Source organism: Anabrus simplex, chromosome 1 (assembly GCF_040414725.1).
Source record: "Anabrus simplex isolate iqAnaSimp1 chromosome 1, ASM4041472v1, whole genome shotgun sequence".
In the NCBI taxonomy this organism is placed as follows: domain Eukaryota; kingdom Metazoa; phylum Arthropoda; class Insecta; order Orthoptera; family Tettigoniidae; genus Anabrus; species Anabrus simplex.
Window position 1 is genome coordinate 788,447,685 of NC_090265.1, and position 22,449 is coordinate 788,470,133.

General features: G+C 41.0%; 1 protein-coding gene across 2 annotated transcripts in view; it reads left to right on the forward strand.

Moving 5' to 3' along the window:
* Window positions 1-223: 223 nt before the first annotated feature.
* Window positions 224-22,449, forward strand: part of EloB (elongin B) — a 48,861-nt gene continuing 26,635 nt past the window's right edge. Inside the window, exons 1-2 of one of the 2 annotated variants that reach the window (XM_067136250.2) lie at window positions 224-379; window positions 1,516-1,609. In XM_067136250.2, the coding sequence (XP_066992351.1) occupies window positions 377-379; window positions 1,516-1,609 (97 nt within the window). In that variant the 5' untranslated portion in view covers window positions 224-376. Of the gene's footprint in view, window positions 380-541; window positions 563-1,515; window positions 1,610-22,449 lie in introns of those variants that run through there. The other variant, XM_067136251.2, reaches the window with a different exon arrangement.

Below are 22,449 nucleotides of genomic sequence, written 5' to 3' on the forward strand. Positions count from 1 at the left end.
TTAATTTGGAAAGACATGTGGGGTTTAAGTCACATTTCTCCTAGCAGGAGAAATTCTCTTTTATTGACAATGCAAGACTGCCTTGTAAAGCGAACAAATCAAAACAATCATAACTCTTTCTTACCATCAGCAATAATTTAAAAGGCAGTGATATGACGTTCAGCTTTTGTCCAATAACACACCCCCTTTTAAAGTTTAGTCCAATGAATGTATATCTTCGATATGAGGTAGGAAACTCCCGAAAACTGATCGGCATTGGGTGATCCGTTCCATCCGTAAACATTGAAATCATTTTCCACGATTTTGCAACCACTTTTTATCGGTTTATTTAGGGTCAGCTAATTGACAAGGCGACTCGAACAGAACACTTTTTAAAATGGTATATGTTTACAATTTGTATTTATAATAGTATTGTGAAAATGTCAATTTTTTTCGTAAACGGATGTAGGTTAAGTTAAATGTAAGGTTATAAGACTAATCCTATTTTGCCGTCAGTGTGCTAAGATTGTATTAGTAAAATGAATGTGGTGGTCAGTTTTCTATTTACTGACTAGTTTTTCTGGTAGGATTTTAGTTGTATATTGTTGTGTGTTGTAACGCGTTAGACCAGATGAGATTTTATTGCTAGATCACTGTAAATTTATTGTTGTAATAAGCAATGTGTTTCAGTCTTTTGAAGAAATGTATGCATGTATTTCATTTCTTAAGTGGATGCGCTTTTCTTACGTGTGTCGAATATCGCTCAATATTGTCAGATCGGAGATTGGTTTGAATCTCTCGCGATTCAGTTGTGTTATTTTTCTGGATGCTTTTTCGGTATTTGAATGTACGGCAGGTTTTACAGAAATTGCTAGCAGTTGTATTTATAGATCACTTGATTCAAGTTATGCAGTGACATTCTGTAAGTAGTAGCATAGCAGAAAGAGCAAAAGTTATTTTCTGTGACATCGTTTCTGTTCTTTGTTTGGTGCTGTGTTAAGAGTCTTGGACAGTGTGTGCCCCTTCAAAGTTCTCCTCACGAAGTGTAAATACTTCGGAACCCCACCTGAGTAGAGTGGTATTTAAGTTGAGGTATGGTCTGCTTGAAGAATGGTTTGTTGTGATGATTGCTGAGTAATGCACTTAAAACTATGGTAGTCAGTTTGTATGGAATTGTTGCAGTGGCCATAGAAAGATAGACTTTATTTCGGTGCACAAGTACATTAATATATATCCATAGCCTTGTTATGGTTAGGTTCTTGGACATAATAGATTAGGCCTATCCGTCTGCTTACAGTATTTGAATAAAGATAATAAAAATGCCAAGCAAGTGAGCTGTAAGTAGTTAGACTTCATTTAGAGGTATATGGGTTTCTTAATTTTACCATTGGTCGAGACGAGTAGTCTCTGGTGAGTGATAATCCAGCACTACATGTTGCCTCATTGACACTCGCCCCATGAGGTTTACCGTTACCTTAATGACCTCTCTGTCTGTTTCAACAGGTCGAGAGTGACATAATTTATCTTTCTGTTTAGGATGTTTTTCTGATGATACGAAGGAAAAAATTGACTATATTTACCGATGCAAAGGACACAACGTCAGTTCTGGAATTAAAGAAGATGATAGAGGGTAAGTCCAGTGATTGACATAATATTAAATATTTTATTTATGAATATTCAAAATTTCTCACTATGTGGGCAAGTCTGCTATTTGCCAGAAGTGTAGACAGATCACTGATCAGTAAGAGTACTTGTTCTTCAGAAGTTCACAGCAAGTGAGGTGTACTTGGACATCAAAGAGCCTCAACTAAAATGAGCATCTTTCCTGTTGTATGTCCATTCATGAACACTGGCCTTGGCGATGTGTAAGGCCTACTGATTTGCTTGTTTTAGCCTCTTTTTCTGGACTTTGGTTGCTGGTTTGTGAAATTACATTACAGATTCAACATGGCAGCAGCTTCGGCCACCTCACAGTGCACGGAATGGGCTTACCAGTGTCAGAAAATTATATGTTGGGCTGTGACTAATATGAAAGATAGGTTGGATATACTTAAGGATATTTTTTCCCTTGCCATGTGAACAGTGGCCACTGTTTCGTTACAGATATTGGCCTGTGTTAAACATGAAAAGTAGCTTAGAACTACTAAATTACTTCTTCTTTTCTATTTTGCAGTATGGACAGTATGTGTTGCAGCCATAGAAAAGAGCCCCTCTTAGTTTCAAAGTAGTCAGGTTGGCATCCTTGTGCACTGCGTGATCACGTCCGTGACGAATAAACTTAAGACAGTCATACTGCGGCTTTATGTTGGCGATACAAGTGTTGACCCCTGATACTAACGTTGTGTGTACTGGACTGGAATTATGCTGTCAACATAAATGCCTTTGATTCCTCTTAATAATCTACATTTAATCCCATAATCCATCAGTATGGCTACCATCTTTTCCCTTGGTACTCTGTCTTATGCCTTCTCTAGATCTACGAAACATAAAGATAACTCTATTCTTCTCGTAGCATTTTCCAGTTACGTCGCACATGCTGAAAATCTGATCCTGACAGCCCCTCTCTGATCTGAGACATCACTGGTTTTCGTTCAACTTCCTCTCAACTGCTGATCACACCCTCACTTCAGAAATGCCTGTGAACTCCTTGCCTGGTATACTGATCAATGAAGTACCTCGATAGTTGTTGCAATCCTTCCTGTTCCCTTGTTTATAGATAGGTGTAGCCTAATTACTGCTTTTGTCCAATCAGAAGGTACCTTACTAATATTCCATGCTAATTTTATTACTCTGTGAAGCCTTTTTGTCTCTGCCTTCCCACTAAATTTCACAATTTCGGCTCTAATTTCATTTATTCATGCTACTTTATGACAATGAAGTTTATTTACCAACCTTTCTGCTTCCTCAAGCTTAATTTCACCAACATCGTTGTCCTCCTTCCCATGAGCGTGGCTGTTCACGTCACCAGAAAGATTTCCTTATACTTTGAGAAAATTTTCAAAATATTTCGTCCACCTGTCCAGTGATTGGATTCAACAGTTATTTGTTTTGTTCTGTTTCTTTCATCTACACCAGGCTGAGTGGCTCAGACAGTTAATGTGGTAGCTTTCTGAGTCCCAGTTGACAGGTTCAAACCTGGCTTAGTCCTGTGGTATTTGAAGGTGCTCAAATACGTCAGCCCATTGTCAGTAGATTTACTGGCACACAAAAGAACACCTGCATGACAAAATTCCGAAAACCTCAGCGTTTCCGAAAACCGTATAAGTTGTTACTGGGTTGTAAAAACATTATTATTCTTTCATCTGTGTAAAATTCCCAGTGTGTAGCAGTCCTTGTTTGGAGCCATGTCTGATACATCTTTTTAACATTTACAAGCTGCTGTCACTTTATCATTCCACCAAGATGTTCGCTTTTTCCCTATTAGAGGGTCCCGGGTTCGATTCCCGGCCGGCTGGGGTATTTTAATCGTGTTTGATTAATTCCTCTGGCTCAGGGAATGGGTGTTTGTGATTGTTCCAACACTTTCCTCTTCGTATTCAGACAACACACTACACCAAGAACCACCACAGAAACACGCAATAGTGATTACATCCTTCCATATAAGGTTGGCGTCAGGAAGGGCATCCAGCCGTAAAACATTGCCAAATCCACACGTGCTGCACAGTTCACATCCACAACCCCATAGGTGTGGGAAGAGTGATAGAAGAAGGGGTATTACCAAAATTTATTAGGATCATCCTATTCAATACAATAGAATTTACAAAGTTAGAACTTACATCCTATTCAGCTAAAACTAAAATAACGAGATTAATGGATTAGTTGGATACAACTTTATAATCTACATAGCACCATACTACAGTTAAATATTACGACCTTTCAACAAGAAAGTTTCAATGTCATTTCAAGTGGCTACTAAGTTCCATTAACCTTCTCTTCAACATGTAAATCAAGTTGCTTTCAGCCGAATTTCACTCGAACTTTGATACGGCAACTTTAGCCATAGACCTTCTTGTTATTATGTGGTTAAGGTCTAGTTTGTCTAATTTATAAAATCATTTTAAAATTACTAGTGTAATATCATACCAACTTCAACTTTTTCTTCGCAAACATTTTAAATGAAGTTTTAATTGTAAATTATTTAAGAACTCATAACAATTTCTCACATTGTATAATTTCACTCTAATCTTATATTCTCATTTTATATTTTTTACCATGACAATCAGGATCCTGATTTTTATCTTTGAGTATGAGTGTAAAAAGGCTGACGATGCCCTTTTTAAAGGGCGAAACATAACCCTTCAAATTTTAGTTGAATAGGATGTAAGTCCTAACTTTGTAAATTCTATTGTATTGAATTGGTTGATCCTAATAAATTTTGGTAATATCTTAAATTGATGTACATTTCAATACGGACCAAATATGAAATTTGTAACATGTAAAGAAGAAGGGGTAGTAAGCTTTTCCCTCTTTACACACAGTTGTTCCTAGGCATTCCCTTGCTGTCTTTACTACAACATTCCTGTGAACCACCCATTATCTTCCTATGTCCTGAATCTGCTTACTGTGTATTGTTTGGAACTTTTCACTTATCATATTCATTTATTTCTGTCAGTAGCGTAGCCAGGATTTCAGTTTGGGGGGGGCCCATTTATTTTGATAGGTGACCAAACTTCCAGAGTTTAGGTGGTATAGAATACCTAAAAAGGAAATGAGTGTCCTTGGATCCAAGTAATAGTGGTGGATTCGTGCGGATTCCGGAAGCTAATAGTAATCATCATCATCATCATCATCATCTTCTTCTTCTTCTTCTTTTCTTCCGTTTTTCCTACATCTGTGGGGTCACGGGTGCGAACTGTGTCGCACATGTAAATTTGGCCCTGTTTTACGGCCGGATGCTCTTCCCGACGTCAACCCTATATGGAGCGATGTAATCACTGCTGTGTGTTCCTTTGGTGCTTGGTAGTGTAGTATGTTGTCTGAATATGAAGAGGAAAATGTTGGGACAAACTCCAAGTCCCCAAGCCAGAATATAAATATGGTAATTTTATTATAATAATGGTCATGTGATAAGCTATAAAGAAGTGACATTTTATACGATTAATGCGGCAAAGAAACACACACATACACGTCGAATAAAGGCTTCTCGCCCTTCTCCATGGCTAGATGTTGAAACCAAGAGAATGACGGCCCACCGTGACTCGTTATTTCGACATTATAAAGAACCCTTAAATGACACACACTTCGAATCTTACCGCATCTTAAGAAATCGCACAAAGCAGTTAATCAGAAATAAAAAATGTGCATATTTCCGGAATTTAGCTAACAACTTTAATTCCAGTCGCGCATGGGACCAATTTAGAGCTCTGGGAATAGGAAAACATGAACAGAGCCAGACAACTCCTGACATTCTACTTGACGAATTGAACGATTACTCTAGTAGAATAAATATTCAATCTACCCCCAATTAACTGCACCGAATCACCGCCCTCCCCTCCAGCCAATCCACCATTCACATTTCACAGTATCACAGAAAATCAGGTTAAAAAGACTTTGTACTCGATTAAATCAAAGGCCACACGTGTAGATGATAATCCTATTACTTTTATACATAAAATTATTGGTGCTGTCCAGCCTATACTGACGCACATACTGAGCTACTGTTTACTAAACGGAATTTTCCCTACTGTCTGGAAAACAGACAATATTGAATATTATACTGGTACCTAAGAGTTAGGCCCACAATCTCCCTGACATTCGTCATGTGTTCATACTCCCTGCGCTTTCTAAAGCCCTTGAACGTTTAGTATATGAGCAAGTTCTGGAATACCTAAATAAAAATGCTCCTTTGGACCCTTTGCAATCTGGATTTAAGAAGGGTCACAGTACCGCGACAGCACTTTTGAAGGTAAGAAGAAACGCTATAGACAAACGACTGCTCACTAAACTTATCATTCTTGACTTCAGTAGCACCTTTGACACTATAGAAATTCCGACTATGATAAAGTAAATGGAACTGCTAAATTTCGACCTGGCTGCGCTTAAGTTTCTTAGTTATTATTTGAGTAACCATCAACAGCGTGTAACAGTAAACGACAAGGCCTCTAAATGGAAAATGAAACTTAGTGGTGCCCCGCAGGGCAGGATTCTAGGGCCCTTACTTTTCTGTATTTATATCAATGACATACCATCCGAGACAGGAAATAACATATCGACACTGCAAGACAAGATATTAACAATGACCTCTGATGACTCAGAATATATGCACAACGAAATTCTCTTACACTAAACTCCACAAAATTTTAGGCAATCATAATTGGACCACGAAAATTACTGAGCTGATCTAACAATGTCGCAATCCCGCCTATCCTACTTAATGGGAACATTATTCCCCACAGTAAACCGGTTAAAAATCTTGGCTTAATTATGAATGAAACACTTGATTGTTCTGGTCAAATGAAAGAAATACGTAAAAAAGACTTTTGGAGTGCTTCACCCTCTTAAACGGCAGAGGGATATATTTCCATTTGAGCTAAAGGCAAAACTAATAAAGACACTCATTCTCCCTATTCTTGATTACTGTTACGTTGTATTAGTTGATATGACGAGAGAAGAAACACTTAAACTTCAACGAGCACTGAATTCCTGCCTGAGATTTATTTACAACATCGGGTACGATGTTCATACCACCCCATACTATCAGGCTGTCTCATGGCTGAAGCCTGATAAACGTCGGCAGCTACACACTTTAACGATGGTGTTTAGGAGTGTTAGCTGAAAGTCAGCCACTGTATATTTCTTCTAAATTCATCTTTTTATCATCATTTCACAACTTAAATACACGTTCTAGATCCTATCATTCTATTCCACTGCACTGCACAAATACAATTAATAGATTATTTGTGGTGATCGGCGTCACATTATGGAATTCCCTGTCAGCTCAGGTCAGAGAAACTAGCTCTTTATTAAGATTTAAGGTCACCTGCCGAGACGTCCGACTCGTTGGCTGAATGGTCAGCGTACTGGCCTTCGGTTCAGAGGGTCCCGGGTTCGATTCCCGGCCGGGTAGCGGATTTTAACCTACATTGGTTAATTCCAGTGGCCCGGGGGCTGGGTATTTGTGCTGTCCCCAACATCCCTGCAACTCACACACACCACATAACACTATCCTTCACGACAATAACACACAGTTACCTACACATGGCAGTTGCCGCCCACCCTCATCGGAGGGTCTGCCTTACAAGGGCTGCACTCGGCTAGAAATAGCCACACGAAATTAAATTAAACCTGCCGAGACTACCTGCTGAGGACAGCTGACTGAATGGTTGACATGTGAATGTGTGCGTGCCTGAGGATGTCATTTTTAAGAGGTTTTTAATATTGAAATGAAATGGCGTATGGCTTTTAGTGTCAAGAGTGTCCAAGGACATGTTAGGCTCGCCAGGTGCAGGTATTTTTATTTGACACCTGTAGGCGACCTGCGCGTCGGGATGAGAATGTAATGATGATGAAGACGACACATACACCCAGCCCCCATGCCAGCGAAATTAACCAATGATGGTTAAAATTCCCGACCCTGCTGGAATCGAATCCAGGACCCCTGTAACTAAAGGCCAACTCGCTAACCATTTAGCCATGCAGCCGCACTTTTCAATATTAATTTAGTTAGTAATGTATTTAAATTTATTTTTAAAACTATTAATTTATGTAGTTTTAACTGTTTTACGTATCTCAGTATTTTATTTAAGATTTTGATTAGTATGTGGTTAAGTATACGAGAGGGCCTCGAGCCCTAACTTCGCCACTGTAAAAAGGGCACTAATAAATAAATAAATATAGAATTTAAGAGGTATGGGTATAGATATTTTGTTAGTTGGTAAAGAAAAATATATGTCACAACATATGCTAGGGAGTGTTTATCTTGTCCTATTAGTTTCCCTAGCGGTTAGGGCAGCGCAGTTGTGAGCTTGCATCCGGGAGTCAGTGGATTCGAACCCTTCTGTTGGCAGCCCTGAAAATGGTTTCCCGTGGTTTCCCATTTTCACACCAGGCAAATGCTGGGGCTGTACGTTAATTAAGGCCACGACCGCTTCATTCCCACTCCTACGTCTTTCCTATCCCACCGTCACCATAAGGCCTATCAGTGTCGTTGCGACATAAAGCAAATTGTTAATTCGTTTCCCTCGCAAGCCTGGGGTGCAGAATATAGTAGCATTAAGTTACAGTTTTATGACGCTAATATTCGTATGTATAATTTTTATTAACGTGCCAGAAACCAACGACATGGAGCTGTTGCCATTTCAACACAGTTTTCAGGGCCCCCGACCAAAGTCGGGATTTGAACCTGCGAACTCGGACTCAGAAGGACAGCGACTCAACCAACTGAACCACATGAAAAGGAGGCGTTTGTGATTATTGTTATAAATAGATTCAGTTAGTTTGTTTACACAGGTTTTATGAAGAGCATTTATTAAGGCGTACGTTTTCCAACTGTCCTAAATGCACGAGACCGGACGGAAGAACTAGCTGGAAGCTAAAGAGCCTTGCAGGGGTGTCGCTTCCTTCTCTGTACACTTTTCCAAACCAAACTCCATGGCGAAACAGCCCCGAAGGGCCATCGCCTAACAAGAGACCGCTGTTCAGCCCGAAGTCCTGCAAATTACGAGGTGTCCTGTGGTCAGCACGACGAATCCTCTCCGCCGTTATTCTAGGCTTTCTGACCGGGGCCGTTATCTCACCGTCAGATAGCTCCTCAATTACAGTATAAGCTCGTGGGCTGAGTGTACCTCGAACCAGTCCTCAGATCCAGGTAAAAACACTGACCTGGCCGGGAATCGAACCCGGGGCTTCCGGTAAGAGGCAGGCAAACTACCTCTACACCGCGGGGTCGGCTTGTTACTTTTAGGTCACCTTATTTTAGAATTAGACTCAAGGCATCCTGCATTCGATGCCCGCCACTGACAGAGTTAAGAAAGGCATGGGATCGGGAAGATACAGCCTTGTTTGTGGGTGCAATAGAGTTGGCCATGAGTCTCCCGTGATCGAAATATCTACGACCTGGCAGGTAGTCACCTTCACGGGGCGTAGTACCAAAGTGGTTCTTTTCTTTTTTTTAGCAAAAAAATTAAATGAAGATTCTACTTCCTCACAAACGAAGAACGATATTATCAATTTTACGAACAGTTTCAAATATGCAGCCGGTTTAGAGCACAGAAGCTATGATTTCGATTGTTGGATATAATTACATGGTAACAATCAAAACCATCAATATCTACAGAAGATCCGTCACCGCACTCGGTAGGACCGGCTCTCTTTTCATATCCACCGGGCGAGTTGGCCGTGCGGTTAAGGGCGCACAGCTGTGTGCTTGCATCCGCTTCGAACCCCACTGTCGGCAGCCCTAAAGATGGTTTTCGGTGGTCTCCCATTTGCACACCTTAATGACAGCTGATGGCGGAGCTGTTGAGGATCCAACCAGCCTTAGGGCTGAAGACTGAACATACAACATACAATTAAGGCTACGGCCGCTTCCTTCCCACTCCTAACCCTTTACTTTCCCATCGTTGCCATAAGACCTACGGTGCGACGTAAAGCAAATTATAAATACAAAATAAAACATCTTTTCACAACCCCTTCCACGGAAAGGTTGTATCCACGCTACTGGCCTAGACTTGACCACTGATATTATTTCGTGGGTACACCACTGCATCCACTCACCATTTAAGGTACAAGGTAAGCCCGAAGAATGGTTGATACTCAAAATACACCATCATAAATGATGCGGTTATTACTCAAAAGTACTAAAGAAAGGTAAGGCACGCGACCTAGTGTTTTAAGCAGAATCTGTATCAATAGAACGTGACTTCCCATTTTAAAAATGTTTCATGCATCGACTGCGACTCAAGCCTCGGCCGTCTTGATGAGAAGATAGAACCATTGGAACTGAGTTATCACGTCCGCTAATTACAAGATAGTTACATGCACGTTTGATGGTGCCATTTGAAGTTCCAATCAGTCCCCGGGCATTTGACAAAATATATGGACCTACCTATAGAACTAAGGTACGCATCTGCGATCTGTCTTGCTATTAGAATTTTTTAAAAAAATCATAACTTACCGAGGATGCACATTATTTTGCCCTTAGTGACAAATAAAGTTATTATATGGCACAAAATGAGAAACTAACGTGCAGATCACAATCCTGTCACAGTCTTCCGAACGCTGCAACTTAAACACAGCACATCTTTCAACCACGGTACAACCCCAGTTTCCTGGAACTGATCTGCAAAAGCTGACACGATGTTGTTCAACTGTTTCTGGCTGTGGACCCCGTTATCTCGGTGGTCACGTTCCGGCCCCCTACTGAGTAATCCCTGGCTAATTGCCCCTTTCCTCATCTTTTGGCATTTGTCAACACATTCCCAGTACTGAGGCCTATACAGTGAAATATCCCCGCGCATCACAATCCTAAGTGACTTCCTTTCATTCAAGCAGTACAAATATGGAGAATTATGAATGGCCGTATTGAGCCCTGGTAGTATATTCTTTGTCGCTACGTTAATTCGTCATTTCGGCGTAAGTTTTAAGTTGTTCGTATCGTACGTAAAACAACGGCTGATCCTCGCTCTAGTTTCAGGAAACATTTTGGGGGGGGCCCGGCCCCAGTGGGCCCCCCCCTTGGCTACGCCAGTGATTTCTGTCTAATTTCCTTGTTCTGGAGATTTTCTACTCTTATTCACCTGCAGACATTTCACTTTCTCAATCCCAGGCCTAGAGATACTTAGTTCACTACCAAGCAGTTTGGCTGTGTGGTTAGGTGTGCGCAGCCGTGAGCTTGTATTTGGGAGATAGTGGGTTCGAATTCCTCTTTCGGTAGCCCTGAAGGTGGTTCTCCGTGGTTTCCCATTTTCTCACCAGACAAGTGCTCGGGCTGTATCCTCATTAAGCCCATGGCCACTTCCTACCCCTACCCCTTTCCTACTCCATTGTCGTCATAAGACCTATCTGTGTCAGTGCGACGTAAAGCAAAATTGTAAAAGATTAGTTCACTACAGCTCAAATAGTTGTCTGCATCATCAAAACATACACAGAATATCCACACATTCGTAATGGATTTCCTGAATTCAAAGTCTGTTATGATGTAGTCTATTATGCATTTGGTGCCCGTACCCTGCCATGTACGCGTTTGCTGGCAGGACCTAGTGTTTACAGTGCACTATGTCTTCTGGTATAGGCTAGAGCAATTTTGTTACTTTCATAGATCTGTCTCTGTCTTATCCTTGGCTTTGACAATATGAAAGTGACTGAGGTATGAGCGATGCTAGTAATGCCAATCCTTATGCAGACAGTCCCTGCTATGAATGGTGTGAAAATGTTGCTCATAGGGTCGGTTGGTGTATGCATTTCAGTGGGCTTGGCAGACTGATATGTAATAGCAACTCTGGCTCGGTGTGAGGAAAGCAACGGGAAACTACCTCACTCTTCATTTCCCTAGTACCCCTCTTCAGTGATGCCTAGGCCATCTATGACAGCTTATGGCAGAGCTGTTGAGGATCCCACCAGCGGCATCGCTGACGGACTGAACATACATACACCCTGCCATGTGTAGCGCTGAGTAGCCTTATGCTTGAAGAATGAATTTGTAACTGCTACTACCATACTAACACAGAACTCCAGTAAATGCTTCAAATTACTGTTAGCTTCCATATCTTCCCTACATTTACCCATCACCTTTTCATAGCCTTCAGTTCTATTTCCAGTTCTCACATCGAAATCGCCTATTAGCACTCGTATCCTTGCTCGTGACCCCTAGTACAGTGCATTCAGTGCTTCATAAAAACTGTCAACTTCCTCGTCATCTGCACTCTCACATGGTGAATAGATTGATACACACTGGGCGAGTTGGCCGTGCAGTTAGGGGTGCACGGCTGTGAGCTTGGATCTGGCAGATAGTGGGTTCGAACCCCACTGTCGGCAGACCTGAAGATGGTTTTCTGTGGTTTCCCATTTTCATACCAGGCGAATGCTGGGGCTGTAGCCTACCTTACTGAAGGCCACGGCTGCTTCCTTCCCACTCCTAGGCCTTTCCTATCCCATCGTCGCCATAAGACCTATCTGTGTCGGTGCGACGTAAAGCAAATAGCAAAAAAAAAATGCTGAGACAGTTCTCTTCCTAATTCCCCCAACTGCCAAATCTGCCCATGTCATTTGCTCATATATGTGCCTAACGGAAACTATATTGCTTGCAGTAGTGTTTCTGGTGAACAGTACTACCCCACACTCTGCCCTTCCCTTTTTAACACCCATCAAGAACACTTTATATTTTCCTATCTCTTGTTATCTCCTCATGCCCGAATATCATTACCTCCCCAGCCATCCAAATGCATCCTCTTTGCTAACTCAGCCAATTCTGCTTTCTATCTTCCTAAAAGCCCCATTAATACAGGTAGCTCCTCATCATTCGCCAAGTTGTTTTCCAAGCAGTCCCTTACCTGTCAAATGAAAGTAGGACCTGCTTTCTGCCATAGGCCCAAGGATTGCTAAAGATGTTCAGAGCTCAGTAAATTCTGAGAAGCAGAATGCTACCTTACTTACACATGGCATTTCCCTTTAAAGCAATCATTACCAGTACTACTGCACCATGCACTGGCTGCCATACAAGAATACATTCTGGAATCTTGGCTCCACTCTCCTAGGTGGTGATAATATCGGTGGTGACAAGCAAACAAGGGTGAGCTTCTCATGGATGTAGGCCTATTGGCAGGAATTCATTGTCGTGTAAGTCCGGCTGGAGGCCACGATGGTCAAGGCGTCAAGTCTTGGTTTCACACCATTATTTACAAGAGGATCACCTGTCCTGTAGCTGGACAGCAACACTGATAACCAAAAACTGTCCCCATGTCATTTGGTATCCTGGACATGAAGGTTATGACAACAGGGTTGAACATTCATACTACATACTGGGAGACATTCCGAGTTCCTTGAACATCTACCTACTCACTCCTGTTGTTATATCCATTTGCTTTCTATAGCTTGATTCCAAGGGTTGAGGAGGTAGCCTATGCCTGATGCACCTCTTCACTAGTTCATCTAAGGTCATTTGGGCATCGATATGGAAGTTCTGATTATCACTTTGAATAGATTCTAGTACATCCTGGCAGCACTCATCAAAATAATTCTCACCAGGCGAGTTGGCCATGCGGTCAGGAGCGCACAGCTCTGAGCTTGCATCCGGGAGATAGTGGGTTCGAATCCCACTGTCCGCAGCCCTGAAGATGGTTTTCCGTGGTTTCCCATTTTCACACCAGGCAAATGCTGGGGCTGTACCTTAATTAAGGCCACGGCTGCTTCCTTCCCGTTCCTAGGCCTTTCCCTTCCCATCGTCGCCAATATTCATAAACATTGTGTGATTTCGCCTACTTGTTTTTACGGCTGACAATGACCTGGACTAGGGTCGAAACCGGTCCCATTTAAATAAGAATGTAATTACTACATTTCTTTCTTTTATGTATTGAATTGGTTGAACTTCAATTATTTAATTTTTAATGATAAGACCTCTCTGTCGGTGCGACGTAAAGCCAAAAAAGAATTCTGGGCGGATGACCTATATCTAAGGTCCCTTTAAGCAACAATCATCAAAATAATTCTTTCGAAATTGAGACTCATCTGGAATTGACCTGTTGCGTTTTTCAAGAAATTAACATTATTCTGGCGTCTACGAACATTCGTAGCAGGGAACATGTTTTGACTGAATTCGTCACGCCGATTATCATGATGTAGGTGAAACCCGTTACTCTTCCCATTATGTTGAAAAGGCATGTGGCAGTAATGAAAGTCATTACAACGGAATCCCCATATTCCCAGTTCTTTTTCATAATCTACCTCATGATAAAGACCGATTCCATTTTTTATCTTCTGTGTGTAAATCAACTGTTCCTCTTGAATTCTGGACTCTGTTATTCCTATAAGCTTTCTTTCTATTATCGTCTCCAGGATTCTGGTAACCTGAGACAACTGTGATTCGTGGAAAAATCGTAATTGATCAGGATGATCGATTCCCAGCCACTGTGAAAATGAGGATAAATAATGATTAAAAACTAAACATCTAGGAGATTATAATATTACTTTTAACATTTCAGAAACATAAGAGTGTACTAAAAAGGAAGAGAAGATATAAGAGAAAGCTAAGATATACTTTAATGCCGAGGCTGTATTAAGATAAAAACTAAACATCTAAAATATATCAAGGAGATTGTTATTTCCTAGTATTCAATTAAATGGTGAAAATTCACTTACATGGCTTAATAAGTAGAAGGGTAGCTGTAATTAAGACATCTGAGGTTTTTTTTTCATTTCATGGTACTTTAAAGTTGTTGTATAATTGAGAGGCAATGATAATAAATGACTTGCTGCAATTTACCCTACAATGCTGTGGAACCTGAAGCGTATTAGCTGTAAATTTATTTATCATGCACAGCAATAGATATTAAAATTCTCAGCAATAAGCAAGCAGCTGAGTATGGTTGTCTATCCCCGAGTTTCAACCACTCTGCGGCCATGTAGTAAGGTGTTATATGACAGTTTTTACGAATACTGAAGACGAAACGCACATAGGCATTCTGAACTCGCTGGAGTTTAGAATTATATTTCTCTGAGATATCGCTGTAAATTACAGCGCCGGAATTTAAAATAGGAAATATGGTATCATAGTTTGGATCAACATCTTTGTCACCAAAAAAGTAAGATACGGCAAAACTTGTGCAATATACCAGACACTTTCTTGACCAGATGTCTGGCATGGAAGGACCAGGAGAGAGTATTATCAGTAAGAATAACTAAATTCTTATCACATTCCTGATACTGATACCATTTACAGCTGTTGCAGGAGGAAAGTCCCTGTTGGAAAGATTTGATAAATTTCTTTGATAACCCAGATTTCGTTTTCATTTAATAGCAAATTAAGACATAGAGTGTATTAATGTAGTCTTTCTGTATCTAGATTTATTTTACTAATTCATTTGTTAACACGATTCACAGGAAAATGGTAATAGATCTGTAAATCATTGCATACATATGTCTCATGTGGCGTAAAACTCCAGGCAGATCATTTATATAGGCCTATAGTGAAAACAAAAGGGACACCTGAATATATACTAGAACATTTAGAGCGGCCTGAGACCTAGATGTTAGGCCCTTTTAAACAACAAGCAGGTCGTTTAGAGAAATTTTGTTTGTCAAATACCACACACTGAGACCTCCCTTTCAAGAATGCTTCAAACCAAGAAAGAGCTGATAGAGATATGCCCACTGTGTGTAATTTAGTCAGAAGAAGGCCGCGGTGGACTCTTTATCAAATACCTTGCTTAATTACAAGATATTTTCGCTGCCCTCTTGACTATTTAAAAATGTGGCAAACACAGCTGAGCCAACATTAGACACAATCAGTGAGAACGGGACCGTTAAATTTGAGAAGGTTAGGCCGTTCGAGAAGGCAACTATTTAATAAATTTTATCTTCATTGGCGGTTTCCACTATGTGTCACATACATTTTATCTGGCACTTGTTTTCTTCTCAAACCTAGTTTCTCAAGTTTTCGCTGCCCTCTTAACTACTTGTGATGGTGACTCAACGAAGACAGACTGTCATTTTAAATTTTAGCACAGTGAATTCGTCCTTGTTTTTTAATTGTAAGACACTGCACGTTTTAGACTAAGAAGTCCACAACCTCGCCATAATCACTTATTGTTTTAGTTCTGTCATGTATCATTTGTTTTTATCCTTTTCTTCATTATGTTTTAACACATTTTTTAGCATCAATTATGTAAAAAAAAAACTAACTTTTTTTTGTTGCTGAAGATGGCTCCAATGAGTTGAAACATGTATAACTATTATTACTCCATCTAATGATGGAGATATGTATGTATTGAATAGGAGGACATATTAAATTTCCTTTGTAAAGTAAATTCCTTGCTTAAATTGAATAGTACCAGGAGTTGTAGTTCCTTTCTATTCATTGTAAACTTTATATCTTCGATGACTTTGAGAAGTGCTGTGGACTGTTCAAAAACCAGACTGAAATGTGTGAAGAATAGAATTATTTAAATATGAAGTGAGTAGTTGGTAAACTGTCTTTTCTAATCCTTTTCCTAAGATAGACAAAATACTGGTTGGTCTGAAATTGTCAACTTTTTGGGAAGGAACTTCATGAACAGGTCAGATATTGGTCATTTTCCAGTCAGCTGGAAAGACCCGTGACTGTAAATAAAAATTATACAGATGAGCTATGACCAGCGTGATTATTTTCAAACAGTTCATTAGGAGGGAATATGTGATGCCATCTCTGGTCCAATAGCCTTGGTATTTATGCCCTTTACTTTGATTATATCTTCAGAATAAATATATGAAAGGTGAAAGATATCATGTTGAGGTTTATTTGTGTTTATGTAACTATGAATATTTTTGGATATTCTGTAAGAATTTTTCACTGGTGAAATTTTTGAGAAATATTCATTTTGTAATTCTGCAGATGTGAATGAGGATGTAAGTTGTGAACTTTTCTTGGCAATACCTAGGGATTTTATTGTTCCCCATAAAGCAGACTGAACTGATCTGTTACTGAACAAAGCGTGCACATGTTTAACTTTGGCATCTCGTATCTCAAGTTTGGTTTTATTATGCAAGATGTGATAGGCTTCAAAGTCTTCAGGTTTCCTGCTTTTGATATGCCTTCTCTTTGCCTTGTCCCATGAAGAGATTCATTTCTTAATTGCAGACGTTACCCCGTGTTTGATGGGTGTTTGGCTCGAATTATTTTTATTGGGACTTGCTTATCGAACAATGCAAAAAATAAATAGCTAAATTTGGTGACTTTATCATTGATGTTACACTGAGAGATTATTTCATACCAGGGAACTGAAATTACGTCTCTCCAAACAGCTTCAGAATTAAAACTGTGGAAATCTCTAAATTTCCTTTCATATTTGGATGTTGATATTGAGAAGACAGCAAATAGCATATCATATCCAGAGGATCCGCTTGCTAGGGTCTGTCCAAATTTTAGTACGGTATCATTACAATTTGAAGCTATGGTATCGAGATTAGAATGACAATATGCAGTGTGATACTGTGTCATCAAATTGTATTCTTGTCGGATTGCATGAATCAAGTGCATCATAAATGATTACAGTTCCCGAGGACCCTGCTCCAAAATGCCCTTTTATATCGCCTGCAAGTATAACATATTTATAATGAAAAACAGTTCATTAGGAACAGTGCACAACAGAATTTGGTGTGCCGCCTTTACACCTGTGGCGCCAGCAAATGCTTCTGTCTTACGCTATCCTTGCGTATTCCACAATGGAAATTGTAGACTGTACGCTGTTTACCTCAAGCAACACGGCCAGTTGGACTACGTTTGAATAGCAGTCACAGGTTATTTGTTGTACCTTTGGCTCCTTGCCTTGCCGGGCGACCTAGTAGGGTACCTCCTTGGATGATACAGTGGCCTGGTACAAGCCCCATCGCCTCTTACAAACGATTCCATGAAACTAATTTTGGGAGGACTGTAGATGCATACAAACAATACTTTACCCACAGATAATACAAGTTCAAGGAAAATATACTTTGGCTTACAACAGTGAGGGTGAGTTTCCATCTCAGTGACGAGAGGGCATAGTCATTCCTGTTCTCAAGCCTGACAAAAATCCTAAGTATGCAGGAAGTTAAAGACCTATTTGTTTTACTAACTCTTTATGTAAGCTATTTGAGAGGATGGTAAATCACCTACCTGTGTGGTGTCTGGAGAAACAAGAACTTTTGTCCGAGTACCAATGTGGTTTTCGAGCTGCTCGCTTGACAACTGGTCACTTGGTACGCCTGGTGAGCTCTATCCAGGATGCTTTTCTCCACAAACAGCATTTGGTGGCTGTTTTCTTTTACTTAAAAAAAAGGCCTATGACACCACATGGCGATACAGCACCCTTTCAGTCCTGCATCAGTGGAATTTCCAAAGTAACTTGCCGGTCTTTATTGCAAATTTTTTGTCCCTCCGTCTATTCCGTGTTCAAGTAGGAAGGGCATATGTGCAATACCACGTTCAGGAAAATTGAGTCCCACAGGGATCAGTTCTTAGTGTCGCTCTGTTCGTGATAGCCATAAACGGTATTGTCGTTGCTACTGGTTTAGCAGTAACACCCTCACTATATGTAGACGATTTTGCTCTGCATTACACTCACAAAATATGGCCGTCGCTGAGCGACAATTACGGCAAGCAATTAGAGTGGAACAGTGGACCTTACAACATGGCTTTTAGTTTTCAACTGCAAAGACCTCTGTTGTGCACTTTTGCTGGAAGCACACTCTTCACTCTCATTCTGAGCTTTATTTAGAGAATGTCGCTCTTCCCGTAGTTGACACCGATTTCTTGGGCTCCTTTTTTATAGCAAATTATCGTGGGAGCCACACGTGCGACAGTTAAAAGCAAAATGCGCTAAGAGGCTTAATATCTTGAAGTTTCTTAGCGGCACTACTTGGTAGGCAGACTGCACGATGTTCCTACGATTTTATAGGGCACATATTTTATCCAGGTTAGACTGCGGCAGTGCAGCATATGGATCAGCAAGGCAAAGCGTCTTTGCGAAACTGAATAGCATTCACCACAGCAGAGTTAGGTTGGCAATAGGAGCTTTTGCTACAAGCCCCATTGCTAGCCTGCTTGCTGAATCTGGTGTGCCGCCTTGACACCTGCGGCACCAGCGAATGCTTCTGTCGTATGCTACAAATTTGCGACAGATGCCGCTTCACCCAAGCTATCCTTGTGTATTCCACAATAGAAACCGTCGGCTGTATGCTGTTTACCTCAAGCAAGGCGGCCTGTTGGAATACGCTTGGATAGCAATCTCAGATTATTTGATGTACCTTCGGTTCCTTGTCTTGTCAGATGACCAAGTAGGGTACCTCCTTGATAATACAGAGACCTGAAATTATTCTAGATATGCACACTGGCCCGAAGGAAAACATGGACCCCCTCCATTTATCACAAAATCTTCGTGTCCGTTGTTGGCCGGTACCCTGATTCGGTCATTTTCATGGATGGTTCTTTTTTTGCTATTTGCTTTATATCGCACCGACACAGATAGGTCTCATGGCGACGATGGGATAGAAAAGGCCTAGGAATGGGAAGGAAGCAGCTGTGGCCTTGATTAACGTATAGCCTCGCATTTGCCTGGTATGAAAATGGAAAACCACGGAAAACCGTCTTCAGGGCTGCCTGCAGTGGGGCTCGAACCCACTGTCTCCTGATTACTGGATACTGGCTGCACTTAGGCGACTGCAGCTATTGAGCTCGGTCACGGATGGTTCGAGGGCAGAAGCGTGAGTAGGCTGTGAGTTTGTTGTTGACAACAGCAGGTTTCTTTTTCCTTTACCAAAAATCTGTAGTGTATTCACAGCAGAGCTCTATGCCATCTCTGAAGCTCTGCAGTACACACTGTCTGATGAGCGTCGGCAATTTCTGCCGTGTACAGACTCGTTGAGCGCACTACAATCTATAGATACAGGTTTCCCTCAGCACCCTCTGGTACAGCGGATCCAGGACCTTCTGGCCGGGTGTTCATATGCTGGCACCAGAATTACGTTTATATGGCTCCCAAGCCACATGGGTGTAGAGGGAAACGAGTTAGCTGATAAGGCTTCCAAGGAGGCTTGTTGCCTTACAGGGTTCCAGCCAGTATCATTCGCTCTCAGCAGAGACATCTGGTTATGTCCTATTGGGAAATGGCATGGCAGTCCACCCCTCTCCTAAATAAACTGAAAGCTATAAAAGGAACTACGAAGGTATGGAAGACTTTGCTTCCCTTCGGGCTTCTCGGAGGGAAGCAGTAGCATCATGTCATTTTCGGATTGACCATGGCATAGTAACGCACTTCTACCTACTGAAGGGTGAACGCTCCCTGGTGTGTACTTGCGGCGGTCATCTAACCGTGGTACACGTCCTTACAGAGTGCGTAGATTTTGTCGATCTACGCCATAGTTTACAACTCCCGAGTGCCATTTCCCTCATCCTATGAGATGACGAGCAGTCAGCAGACCTCATCATCCATTTTATGAGGGATAGTGGTCTTTTTTATTGTGCGTAATAATATCCTTTGTATTAGTGTAATTCTGTTAACTGCGCTTTTCTCCCATTGACTCTATTTTAATGTGTGTTTGCGTATTTTAATGTGTTATTTTAACTTCTAACTTGAATTATATATACCTGTACTTCCAGGCAATGCCTTATTCTCTTGTCACCTATATTTTCTATAATTCTATTAGAAAATAAGGCACTGCGAATTAGATCCACTGCTTGTTTTAATCTCATAATCATTTTTCATCACCATTTATTTTACATTTTAAAATTTTAATTATCATGGTGTTTTGTTTCATCTCGTACCATTAGGGGCCGATGACCTAGCTGTTACGCCCCTTTAAATATCATACATCATCATCATCATCATCATCATCATCAAAAGATGGTATATGGTGGAGGTAAGATCCTCACAAATCTTCACCTTGGTTCCACACAACAACCTCTTTGCACATAAAACTGATCTCTTGGTGTAGGAGACAAATTTACATAACATTATAATAACCCTAGACTTCCCGGACCCAGGGGCTCCAACAATATACGAGAGGTCAGTATCTTCTGCACTTAACAGGACCTTTCATTTTTGGGCACATTGAGGACTAAGTGATCCGTATCCTCACCAGATTCTTCAGGCAACCCAAAAATTCTAATAGTTTTTTGCCTTTGGTATTGCTCAGCTTCGTCCACTTTATAATTTAATAAAGACTCCAGGTCCAGAATTTCATTTTCATGAGCTTTTAACTAATTTCATAAGTCACTGATAACTTTATAGAGTTGAAATCTATTGTTTCTTTTAGTTCTTTGCAGACTTTCTGTGCAAGAACCATTACCAAGGATTGGAGGAAGATCTTATTTTGTAATAAGTTTGCTAGTTGGTGCCAGTCCCGTGGTGTAGGGGTATTGTGCCTGCCTCTTACCCAGAGGCCCCGGGTTCGATTCCCGGCCAGGTCAGGGATTTTTACCTGGATCTGAGGGTTGGTTCGAAGTCCACTCAACCTACGTGATTAGAATTGAGGAGCTATCTGACAGTGAGATAGCGGCCCCCGTCCAGAGAGCCATGAATAACCGCCGAAAGGATTCGTCGTGCTGATCAAACGACTCCTTGTACTCTGCAGGCCTTCGGGCTGAGCAGTAGTCGTTTGGTAGGCCAAGGCCCTTCAGAGCTGTAGTGGCATGGGGTTAGGTTAGTTGTAGTTGATGGTAATAGCGAGAGTTGCTCACTAACAGCTGACGATCGTGAGGCACTGGTCAAGCCAGCTGGAAAAGAGGGTGCTGCATCCTGCGTAGTGGCGGTCTCCAAGAGAGCGCTTGTGATCAGCAGAAGGACCATGTTTGTGAACGCTGTCTAGAAACTTAACAAGCATGATGTGGGAGTCATAGCTGCACACTGCCCGGACAGCTGAAGATCGTGCCACGTTTCCGGCCATACATGGCCTAACTTTGAAATTTCCTATGGATTTAAAAGAAACAAATGCTATATTTCTATGAGATACGCTGCCCTAACACATTCATAGGCCACTTTCACTTCACTAAATCAGTGTTTGCACACAAGACCCCATTAAGAGTACAATCTACCTTCAAAGTGAAAAATTTCTGGAATTATGAACCGTGAGCTGCACCACCTTGAGAATGCAGCAGACCCAAAAACATGTGGTGGTGAAAGTGAACTAATGGCAAATAGTAGGCTGGGTGTGGAAATCAGCCAGACAATACAAATGTGAAGTATTTTCTACCTCAGTTTGTGAAACCTGCTGTGGAATAAAGATTATCCAATGAAAGCTAATCATCCCTATTACAGGAAATGGGACAGAGACTTGGCCTATGACAGAAAGAAATAAAAGCCATATCCTAGCAACTGAAATGAAGCTTCTGAGGAGCATGGTTCAGAAGATAAGAAGGCAGAGTTAAAAATGAGGACATATCAAAAGCAATAATGCAGAGAAGTTGAATGATAAGATGGAGATGAACAGATTGAGATGGCTTGGATACACCAAACAGATGAGTAGTGAAAGGATGACAATAGAATTTGGAACTGTAGCTGGAGGGGAAGTTAGGAAAAGATGTAGTGATATTTATTGATATTGAGAAAGCAAAGCTTATGACAGTGCATCCAGATAGATGGTATGGGACACATTAAGGAAAAAACAAGTTACCAGAGTTGAAATGCAAATGATAAAAGCTATGTACAAAAATTGTGTTAGTAGTGTGAAGACTAGTATAGGAAAAACAAAATGGTTTTAAGTTGAAACTGGTCTCCGACAGGGAAGTGTACTATCCCCCATACTATTCATCATAGTCATGGGCGAAATTCATAAGAACATTAAACATCGATTGGGAAGACAGGCAAC